At 31.9% G+C, this 12,266-nt stretch overlaps 1 protein-coding gene across 2 annotated transcripts in view; it reads right to left on the bottom strand.

Moving 5' to 3' along the window:
• The window catches only part of LOC18094921 (aluminum-activated malate transporter 2), an 82,524-nt gene extending 70,996 nt beyond the window's left edge, over nucleotides 1-11,528 (bottom strand). For both annotated transcript variants that reach the window (XM_002298234.4, XM_052453226.1), the window contains exons 1-6: nucleotides 11,157-11,528; nucleotides 10,947-11,087; nucleotides 10,548-10,820; nucleotides 10,294-10,406; nucleotides 10,055-10,198; nucleotides 9,692-9,799 (exon numbers count right to left, since the gene is read on the bottom strand). In XM_002298234.4, coding sequence (XP_002298270.4) covers nucleotides 9,692-9,799; nucleotides 10,055-10,198; nucleotides 10,294-10,406; nucleotides 10,548-10,820; nucleotides 10,947-11,087; nucleotides 11,157-11,442 — 1,065 coding nt within the window. In that variant the 5' untranslated portion in view covers nucleotides 11,443-11,528. The remainder of the gene's footprint in view (nucleotides 1-9,691; nucleotides 9,800-10,054; nucleotides 10,199-10,293; nucleotides 10,407-10,547; nucleotides 10,821-10,946; nucleotides 11,088-11,156) is intronic.
• Nucleotides 11,529-12,266: the final 738 nt, after the last annotated feature.

Raw genomic sequence — 12,266 nt, 5'->3', positions numbered from 1 at the left:
GGCAATATAACTCCCACTAAGAGCCCCTTCAGTTCATTTTTTCTCTCCTTCGTTTCATCTCATCCGTTTTTTTTCTCTCATCCATTTCAAACTCTTTTTTTTTCTTGTAATCTTGTTCTATCTTCATCTTCAACAAATTAAAAGGTATGTATTGTGATTCAATATACTTAATGATTTTATTTTTTTCATCTTTATTTGTTTTATTAACAATATATTTTTGTTTTGGTTTTTTTTTTTTTTTGTATTGTATGTAGATAAAGTCTAAAAATAAACACATTATTAAGGTAAGCATTTTTCATTCCTAAAGTCTATAGTTTTTTTTTTTAATTTGTTGTCTATTTTATTGTTTGTATTGCCATAATAATTGAATATTTTGTTGAATTTTAATTGTTATTGTTGAATTTGCCTTGTAAATGTTAATTGAATATATAGGATTAAATTTAATTGTTTTATCTCAATTTTACTCTATTATTGCATAATAGAGTGTTTGATTGTTTCCATAAATTTTAATTGTTCTTGATGAATTTATATAGATGTTAGTTGAATATATAGAATTAAATTTTATTTATTTTGTTTTTTTTATTGTTAAATTTGTATAGATGTTAGGTTGTGTGTGTGTGTGTGTGTGTGTGTGTGTGTGTGTATAATTTTTTGCTTTATTTTATGGTTAGAAACATTTTATTATCATTTTGAAAATGAGATGAAATTGAAAAATATGAAATTTCCAGTATTAATAAAATAAAATCAATTGGTTTGTGGTATATATATATTGTCAATATTAGCAGGTTTAAAAAATTTAGATAGTCTCCAGTATAGGGGAGGTACTGCCGAATTGTTTTTAAATAATCAAATTTGATTATGTAATTATTCGTTCAATTTGTGTAGATGTGTAAAATAAAATCAACAGCACGTCGTGAGCATATGGTTGCAGCTAGTTCGTCTAGCACCGAGAATGACTTGTCCTTAGGTGCCGATAAAAAAGAGACACCTGCGCCGAATCGCTATGCTGCCTCTTCTAGTGCGGTTCCACAGCGTAGAGGCGGTGTGCCTTCACAGCGAGGTCAATTCACCCGCAAGTACAAGACACATTTGTTTCGATTTTGGTTTTGGTTTTTTTTTACTTATAACATAATTTGTGAACAACTAATTAATATTTTATTTATTTTTAGGTTCACAAACATTGAGGCCGTCTGAGTAATAACATCGGCGTTTAAATCGTTGATGAAAATTCTATTATTTCAACAGAGTCAGGTTTCCAGATATCCTAATTAGAGACCTTATATCGATGCATGATTTTGAAGATTTGAGGTTGGTGTTAATTTCTAATTTTATTTATTTTTAATAAATTATTATTTTTATTTTAAATAAATTATTTATATATAGAACAAATTCAAGTGGTATAGCGCGCATGACAATGTTGCGAGGAGGGTGTGAGAGAATCACACGGCAACTAGGTAACTTAGAAAACAATATGATATTTTTTTAAAAAAAAAATTATGTTTTAAAAAGTAATTTGTCATTAACTCATATAAAATTCATTGATGGAAGTAGGTTTTGTGATTTTTGGTATGAAGCACAGAAAAATGCCAAAAAATATGCCAGAGATAACGGTGTATAAAGCTAGAATGACATGGTGGTTTGGAGGGATTTCAGGCCGTTTTACATCCCAGAGGATATATGGCCGCAATGTATCCAGCACGTGACGTCTGAGCAGTTCACGTGACGCTCATAGTCCGGTGCCGACAGCCGAAATCGACAAATTCATGGTTCGGTCACCGCGCATACCAGCGGCTCCGTCACTGCACATGCGAAGTGGATGGTAAGATTAATTTTAATGAAATCTATCATTAATTAATTTGTTGTTATTTATAAATATATTTAACTTGCAACATTTTTTTTCTTACAGGTTATGTCTCTTGGACGTGAGTCGAGCCCAATGGAGCTATTTATAGAGACGCACATATGGAGTGAAGACCGCCAAAGTGGGGTGCAACAGTTCATCGACAATTGCGCTGAACACTTCGTGGTATATTCGTTCAACCATTTTATTTCATAAGTTATTATTTTCTTGAATTGAATATGATGATTTCTTTTCTAATTTTCAAGAGACATATACTAGTCCATTGGAGGAGAGATACGGGGACAATCTTTCGACTCACCTAGATTTTGATCCGGATTTGTGGATGGAAGCAGTATCATCTGGTGGACCCGATAAAAATCAGGTGCACAGACTCTCTAACAATACGGCCAATAACTTATGGGCAGCCCGCAGTGTCTTAGTCGTTGGGAGCTCCCAATCAATATCGAGCACCCAGTCTGAGGAGATTGTGACCTTGAAACAACACACGGCTGATCTCACCCAGCAATATCAGGAACTCTCGACGGATTATGAACAACTCCGTCAGATCATCTTGGACATGAGATCACAGATGGATGGTACACGTGCGCCCTCTTTTTGGTCGTATGGTTCTGGGAACGACCAGCCTCCTCCTCCTCCGGCTCCGTCATTGTTCTAGTTCAATTGTTTTTCGAAAACACTCTAAAATTGTAATGAATATTATTTAATTTTATTTTTAATATTTTATACAATTTTATTTGTTTAATTGGTTTTTGTACTATTATTCTATACAAATTTATATTATTTATTCTACACAATTTTATTTTTTTAAAATATTTTTAAATTAGAACCGATGGATTTACAGACGGAATTATGCCGTCGATATTTTATAAAGAGTTGCAATATATTTACTGCATATGCCACTATCATCGATGTCTTTACAGACGGAATGAATTCGTCGGTATTTTACAGAGAGTTGTAAAATATTTACTGCATATGCTACAATCACCGACATTATTATTCCGTCGGTAATTTATGGATGGAAATACAGACAGAATAATTTTATCGGTATATTTCCAACGGGAATTTTTTTTGACGCGCATTATCCGTCTGTAAAACCATCGGATTTTTTTTATTACTGATAGAATTAGTGATAGAATTTAGAATTACCGATGAACATTATTCCGACGGACGTATTCCGTCGGTGAATTAGTCAGTAAAGTTTTACCGACGGAGTGGTATCTTACACTAACAGAAAATTGTTGTTGGTAAAACTGTTAAATGTTGTAGTGAAAGCAAATCACATGTTGAATTAAATTAAATTCATAAAATAATTGAATTTAATTGATAACTTATTATAATTTTTATATTTACAATATTATACTAAACTAAAAAAAAAAAATTCATGGTCTAGTTGAAAAGTTTTTAACCCCCCCCCCCCCCTCTCAAGTTCGGTTCAGTTTCTCTTCTCTTCTCTCTCTCTCTTTTCATTGTCAATGAAAAGAACAACACAAACTAAAGGTAAAGGAGGAGCTTATTTACCTTTTTGACTGGGTAAGTTTGTACTCTTTTTAAGTTTTCTATATCCATCCTTATATCAGAAAGTGATAATCCCTTGTCGTCTATAAATTATTTGATGCTATTCTTAGTTTAATTTCTCATTGGAAAACATCACATGCTAACTTCAAATGAACAAATCATTTTTTTTTGTGTTTCTTGTCAATTTTGCATATAATGTTTCATATGAATTCTCAAATTCTTCAACCTTATAAAAGACTGTTGTTTTATCAGCTGAAGAAAGCAGTCGCGTTTCAAAATTTATCTTATTTCCTGCCATAACTTACATCTGCATTTGTCATTCTTTATTTCTACTGAACTTCCTAAACTAATTTTACAATATCCAATACATTATAGCATCCTTATTTGGATTTATCTATGGTTCTTCCAGGCCCATGTTTTGTAAGAGAGAGGAAGTCTTTTGGAGTTGGTCGAATTGTCGATCTAGAATTGGGGTCACAATATTCTTTAGAGAAGATTATGGTGATGCTGAATGTCGCTATCTTACCTTACATTACATTATCTCAGACATGTTGTTCAGAACCAATTTGCAATCCATTTCTTTTTTATTATTTATTAAATAGGATTTCTTCAGAGAAGACATGAGAAAGTGATTTCTAAAATTCTTTTATTATTTAAGAAGTGTTTGAGATAATAATAATGGTTGTTTTATAAATTGTTTTTTTATTGAAAATGTATTAAAATAATATTTTTTTTTATTTTTTAAAATTTATTTTTGACATTAGAACATTAAAATAATTTAAAAACACAAAAAAAATTTAAATAAATTTAAACACTTAGTTTAACATCACAGTTATAAAACTTGACACGTCTTGATAAATTAATTTGATAATTCATTTAGCAAGACCCTATATTGAATCAATTTTTTTCACCAAAATAACATAATTTTATAAGATTTTTTTTTTAAAAAAAATTAAAACCCACCGTTAACTTGTAAGATAACCCATCTAAATTAACCTGAGCTTGAACGAGGTAAAAGGCTAGTTTGGTCGAATAACGATGCTCAGCATGCCCATTAACAACTCCCTAACGGAGATTAAATGCAGCTGATTCCATTGGTCCAAATTCGGATGGTTTCCATTAAAGCCCAAACTCACAACCTGTTACGCTGCTACCATGAATTTGACTGAAATCATAGACGATGGACCAAAGTACTAGGCACATATTTTTTAGCCACAGGAAGCCACTTCCATCTTCCTTGTCACACTTAGGCCCATAAACAGTCCGTCGAGTATTCTTCATTGATTCCAATTTGCTTCTCTTTCCAGGCAATTCAAGTTTCTCTGAATTTATAAATACCTAGAGGCTATAAGCGGTAGTACTTTCTGTATTCCAAAAAAGAAAAATATGAATTTCTATATTTTTGTTAAATAAACATATTTTTCATATAAAACTATTAGACATTACACAATATCACCCATCGTTTAAATTTCCAAAAGAAAAACAAAGGAAAAATAATCGATCGCTAGAGGAAGGTAGGTATGTCGACTACAGCTACGTTTTATTTCTTATTCTATGATCAAATCCAAGATATCATATCAAAGAAAGTGCTTAATTGAGGAAGGTAGTCACATCCACATTAGTCAATTTTAATCCATATGGAATATTTCATTGAAGTATTTGCTAGCTCTTCTTTCTTTTCCTTCAACAAAAGATTAAAGTAGTATTAGTTTTTTAAAAAAAAAATTGCATGATATCTCAATTCAAGTATTAAAAACAATAATTTTTATTTGGATTTATTTACCTTTGTTTATGTTTTTTTTTCCTTGTACATATGAAAAAGTAAAACTCCAATCATATTCGAAAGATGTTTGGTTTTCCACAATTTAACTAAATACACTTTAAATTTTATGTGGGTTTGGCATTGAGTTAGATTTTATAGTTCCAATTTGAAAAAAATATTTTTTAAAGAGTTATAAATTATAACTTTTTTATAACTAATTTTTTTTAAAAGTAAGATTCATGTAAAACTATAGTATGTTAATTAACCAAACACTTTTAAAACTATAATTAAAACAAAACGCAAATGCAATCATATCTCACCATATTATCAAAATAGACTCTTAGAAAGTGTTTGGGAACGCGATGCAAATCGTATTTTTAAAAATTTTGAAATTTGTTTTTTATTTAAAATAAAAAAAAATTTATGTTTTCAAATCATTTTGATGTGCTGATATTAAAAATAATTTTTTAAAAATAAAAAAAATTTTATTTTAATGCATTTCTATGCAAAAAACATTTTGAACCGTCACTGCAACCATAATCTCAGATAAGCCCTTAAAGTATAAGTATAAAATTTAATCAATGATCAACTCTTGATGATAAGCTGATTACATGCACTATTTATCCTTCCTTCCTCTTTATTGCATGTTTTTGTTATATAAGCTGAATATTAGGTATCACACATTATGAGTTAGAATTCAAGTAATATGGTAATTATTCACTAATTAAGTAGAAAACTAAAAATTGTGGGTTTTTTTTCTATGGAAAATTGCATTGTTCATCTTCTCACATATATTATGGATGGACTGAGCAACTTTTAATTTTTTTTTAATTTTATCTTTAAATTTGTTTTTCGAGTGATTACATTTTTTTGGGCCAAATTCAAGGGCAATTGAATAAAATTTGTTGGCTAAGGATGAACTTGAAAGATTAAGGACCAAAATAGAAAAGACACCATAGATGGGTGATTGATAAATGGATAATGGTTTCAAAGTTAATACAAAATATTTAATTTGGTTCTCATATTTTAGAAACTATAAATGATTGGTACTTTAATATTTTATCAATTATATTTTTGCATAAAAGTTTATTTTTATTATTTTTTTAATTTGTGCTTTGAGAGAGGATAGAGAGAAAATGTCATTGACACTGATTTAGGCCATCAAAATGATAAAGTTTTATGTCAAATGGTTCTATTTGATGAGAGGAGATCATATGAGATGATTTTTTTTACATCGCAATTGCCTAAAAAAAAAGATATGAGCTCGGATTTTTTTTTTGGGACGGGTTTTTGGGTTTTTAGAGGTTATTAATAATTTTATCATGACTTCTAGGGTGTTTTGGATAAAAAAGGTTGAAAATAGTTTTTGGAGTTAAAGAACTATCCAATCTAATTTTCCAGTCACTGTGGTTGCTAGATACTAGAAAAATTAGGTGACACGTCATCTAATTCTTTTTTCAAAAAAAAAATTAGGGTGGATGATATGTCATCCACTTCAGATACAACATTAAAAAAATAAGCTCATGTTTTTTTTAAATAAAAGATAAAAATATCTGACCCATGATGAAGCACGAGTAACATAACTATTATTTAAAGTCTAAAGACACAACATAAATGTAACAAATTTACCTTCTCATATTTCTCCGCTCTAAAAATATATTTTACAGCATTCAAGTCAAGTGATTATAAATTTGAGATAGTCATATTTATTCAAGATTTACTTGATTTACATTTAAAGATATAAATCTGATTTTTTTTTCCATAGAAAATATAAAAAATAATAAGAGTCTCATTTTTTTCTTTCATAATATATCTATCTAACTTCATGAAGTAAATGTTTGAAGTACCATAAAATTCAGACATCCAAATTATGTAAGAAAAATGTTATTATCCAATACAGTAAATATACATATGTAGCGGCCCATCACTGTTGTCCCTGAAAAGGATGTAAGAAGAGCCTTGCTACTTGGGCCTTCACTTCAAAGCCAACCTGCCCGAGCTAGCTTCCTGTATTACTTACCCTGATATATATGATTCTTAACATCAGCCATCGTCTCTAATTGTAACCTACACAGCCAGTGATCATAGATTCGAGAATACTGGCACCAAATTAACTATATGAAATCAAAATGGTCAGACAATTAATTTAATATTTGATATTTTAATGGTCGAGACCTAAGTGGAATGTTAACAGGTTACTTACTTACTTTATAGTGCTCTCTACATGATTTAATAAACTGATCGATCCAGAATATAATTAAATTCTGCATAGAGTCCACGCCATGAATATTAATATGCTGTTGATTTAAGTAAATTTGGAAATGCTAGCTGATGCATGTTTCTTTCTTTGAAAGCAACAGAAAGCTAGCCTTTCATAATTAAATATATCTTGACAGGTACAAGAAGTCAAAGCCCAGAAAAGCTGGTGAACTACTGTGATAAGTTGGGTTATTTATTAAAGTGATACATGCTCCTACAAATCTTAGAAAAGTTGGTTCTAATTTCTCAACCATCTATATGGTACGTAAAAAAAAAGGAGGAGAAATTATTTATTTATTTATTTAGCAACCAAATGCAGGTCGTAGTGGAAAACAACTCAAATCCCACCATTTGTTTCGCCTTTGCCTTTTGCTGCTTACCACTTGTTCATGTTCATTTTGTGTGGTTAGTGTGAATTCTGAAGGAACTTTTTATCCTTTGAAATTTGTGCATTTGCAGGCAAATAAGACATGGGACATGAACTCCTTTCCTAGTTAACGTTTCTGGCAATTACCATGCTGTACGTCTTCATTTATTCTCTAAGGTTATCTATGTAAGAAGGTATGTTTCTCTTATAAAACCAGATGATAGTTTTCTGTGGGCAGATTAAGAGATAAATTGAATCGCTTTACAGTAGTTGAAATCTTGTTTTCTGAAAATTTCCAAATATAAAAAGAAAGGTTCAAATCAAACTTCTAACAAGTGGGATACTCATAATTGACGTTCTCATACCCTACAAAAGAGGCACATTACTTTACATCTAATGGAGTTTTAGGTATCATTAATACTAGTTGAAATCTTGTTCTGTGAAAATTTCCAAATCTTATCAGTCAGTCTTGACGGACATGGTAATTGGACATAATATTTGCATATCATATATATATCCACGCATCTTAAGACATGAATTGTATATCACTTTTCTATAATTAAAATAGTTATTTTACATGATATTCAAGATTTAATAACCAAACATTTAATAGTTTAAATCTTATTATTCTTGTTTTCTGTAATTAAAATAATAAAATCAAGAATGAGATAATGATATTTTTATGTAAAATTCAAACTCAAACTCAAAAAACTTTTACAGAAGATTTGTTAAAGATTTGAAGTTAAAAAAATAAAAAAGTTTCAAAACATTTCCTCCTAGAACCTGAAGGGACCATTGCTCGATGCAAGCCTTGGATTTACAGAATGCTCGAGTGCAACAAGATGATGCTGATGGACGGACCTTGTTGTTGATAATGATAAAGTTCTTACAGAAATATATCTACAAATTTTGTTAAGATTTTGAGTTCTTGTTAGTCTTTCTTTTTGTCAAAGTATCTTTCAGGAGGCTCGAGTGTAAGGACAAATTCTTTGTATCAGCACATTAAATCTCATATCCCTTCATATATATTTAAACGTGTAAAAGTTGGATTTTAAAGCACATAATATTGGAGTTTGGGAATCCTTTTGTCCATGTCATGCACTCCAATCAAAGATATGTTAGCACAACATGATGGATGAAGAACAAAAGAGCATATATCTTGACCTCAGTCACTTTATATATATAACCTTGGCTGGCTCTTAGCTAGCTCATTGTTCTGCTATGAATGAAAGAGATAAAAAGACTTTCAAGCAAATTGATCACTTTGCTTTGGGCTTAAGGTTGTTATTAATGGTTGATGTGCCATATATTCTGTATTTACCAAAATGACAAGTAAATAAAGAATATAAGTTGCCCATATATGGCTGAAAAGAATGGTATTTTTCTTATCCTGAAGAAAAGACATTTATTTTTACCAAAAAAAAAAAGATGATATAAATTGAAATACATGGTTCAGGATATTCCTCCCATATTTCTTATTATAGTTAGATTCATTTTGATAATACCCTATACATAATATGATAGTCACATATTTTTACACTTCCATCCTTTGCTTGCTAGCGTTTGGTGCTGAAGAAGTCTCACTTGGTGGGGAAGGCAGAGTTGATTCACCGACATTGATGACAACATGGGAGCAATTGACCATCTGAGCTGATTTTACACTCTGAATTTGTCCTGAATGCAACTTTTCTGTTGATAGAGTTGGCTCTACACTCTTAAATTGGGCTTTGGAGGCAAGTTCATGTATGGATTCAGCAATTTTTTCAGTGCATGTGACCACATCAATAAGTATTGAAGCTACTGTAACCCCTGGTATAACTTTCAGCAGGTCAATGTCTTCCCATATGCCTGATTTGAGTAAAGATTTGAGGTTTTTGGCAGCAGATTTTGCATTTTCAATGTGGGAATCTGCAGAAGATGGCTGCACCTGCACCATTATTTTGATTGCCAATGCAAGTTCCTTTAGTGCTTTTCCAGATTCTATGCTTAAATTTGTGCATGCTTCCTGAATTATGCTACCAACTTCTGATGATGCCTGCAAGAATAAGCAGAAAATATTTAGAGATAAGCATGTGACGAATCACCTGAGTGCTTCTTAGCATACATGTTCCTAATTGGTATTCATTTTTTTATTACTTAACCCATACATAAAAGCTTGAACTTTACTCATTTGGATGACAATGGATCGCAACATATGATATGCCGAAGGCTTAAAGTACGTAGCTTATCACATTGTATTTAGACATCAAAGATGAGATAGCTGCTAGGGAGCTAATTTCCTTTCTTATACCTGAATGTCAGCATTTAAGCATCCATTCAATGCTTCAATTCGGTAGGCACATTCTCGAGCCAGAGTCCCAACTTTCAGGTATAGTTTCCATGGATGTCGAAATGGGAACCGACCATGACCTGGCTCCCATGCAGCAAAATTAGCCTGGAAGGCATCAAAAATATTATCAGAAAAAAATCCAAGTAAATAGGTAAAGGAAGAGGAGCTTGGGGGTGGGGGGATGAGAGATATACACACACCAAGGATTCTTCACTATTTTTTGAATTGAGAACACTTTTGTATCCTTCCAAAAATTTCTTGTCGTCTTTGCTCTCTTCACCCCCTGTTCTTTTGAAGTATTCATCACCAAATCCTGTAAATTTTACGTCATCTTAGTAAGTTTTTGAGCATCTGCATGTTGAAATCTAGTTAAAAAGGAACAATTGGAATGAATGTATCCAATACTTAATTGGTACTACGACTCAGTACACTACTTTGTTGGGGACATACATACCTTCTAAGAAGTTGCCAAGCTTTTCAATGTTGAGAGCAATCAGATTGTGAAGATCTTCACCAGCCCACACAGGGCAAACCACAGTAGAAATGATGACACAAGCAGAACCACCTATGCTGATGGTTGATAATCTTTTATGTGCGAACTCTAATATTTCATCGTCTCGATAACCAGATACCGATATCAAAGAGAAGGTCAATATGAATATTAACATCCCATAATCATATCTCGATTTAATTTTCGGAAAGAACCTTAAAAATGTTGATATTGTAGCTGCAAACAAAAACCAAAATAATTTTGAATACATGAGTACCTTTTCAGGTAACAGTAAGGATCAATATAGTATGAACTTTGAGGTGCAATAATTTTTATTTTGTGTGCATGCATGGTTAAAGATACCTTGTAGAAAGACAAAGAACCCAAGTAGTATGGGTTCTCCAATATGTCCAGAGAGGTTTGCTAGGTGATGTGCTCCAACACCTAGTCCACCAGCCATTAGCGTTGCCATTCCTCTATTCAATCCTTTTCCAAGAGTAGCACCTGAAAATTAATTTGTCAAAAATCATGAAAGGGAATTTCTGTTCTATTTTTAAAATGTCAGAGACTCACCCACAGAGAATTCAAAGACAACAACAACAGTCATGATAGCCCACATTGCAGTGACACCAAAATTACTGTAAAGTGGCTGACAGTAGTAGAACATTGATACCAATGTTAGTGCTAGTCCAACTTTTAGTGAATGAATAACTCTTCTTGGATCATCTTGTCCAAGTTTCTTTATGTTCCTAACCATAGCAACCATGTTAGCTTTGAACTTCGCAGGCAAGGCCTTGAGCCACCAGCGTCCTTGAGTGAAAAACCCAGCTTTGTCACCGCTTCCAGACCCAACTTCCATGGCTAAATGAGGGTAGGAAGGTTCGCATGAACTGAGAAAGATCAATAAGAGCAAAGAATAAAGAGTGTTGGCCAAGAAAGATGCTTGAGGAGGGACTCTACGTGCTTCTAATTTATAAGAAGAAAATGGCATCTTATTGGCACATAAAATATGTAACAGAAGTTTATGACCATGTTTCGATGTTTCCTTTATGTGCATGCAAGGACAAAAGAGATTTCACCGAAAAGGTTGAAAAAATGCAAGGTGATTTCATTAGTGACTTGTAGCTGTACATAAGATGTTGACATGAACTAAAAGCTCCAAGAGTCTCATGTCTCATGAAGTTGAAGTCCCATCTCCGTTCTCCTAGCATTGAGATCCAAGTAAAATAAACACGGCCGTCATGATTCTTGACTAGCCAGGTAGAGTTTGAAGTTAATTACATGGATTGTCACATGCCCAAAGTTCTAGTAGGGCGACTTTTCGAAGTCCATTTGTGAATGATCGTTTCTAGCTAATTTCTGCTACATATCTTTTCTTTCTCTCTTTGTGATTGATATGTTTAAGCTTTTGGCAACCCTTTATTCAAAATTGTTAATGAAATCATTACATTTCAAGGACCCTTTTTCCTACTTAAACTAGTTTGCGTCTTGGAAAAGGAATTGGGTTTCGTACTTGGAATCGTACAAGGGTTTTTTCAAGGGATACACTAGTCAGTTGACTCTGGATTTGATACGTGTGGGATAAAAACAATTTATCACAAAATAAAAAAAATAAAAAATATGCAGTTTATTTTCTAGAAAAAAATAATTGTCAATTAAAAAATTGATGTATGTATTTAATAA

Source organism: Populus trichocarpa, chromosome 1 (assembly GCF_000002775.5).
Source record: "Populus trichocarpa isolate Nisqually-1 chromosome 1, P.trichocarpa_v4.1, whole genome shotgun sequence".
In the NCBI taxonomy this organism is placed as follows: Eukaryota; Viridiplantae; Streptophyta; class Magnoliopsida; order Malpighiales; family Salicaceae; genus Populus; species Populus trichocarpa.
The sequence above is the reverse complement of the archived record's forward strand: the minus strand, read 5'-3'. Positions and strand labels throughout refer to the sequence as shown.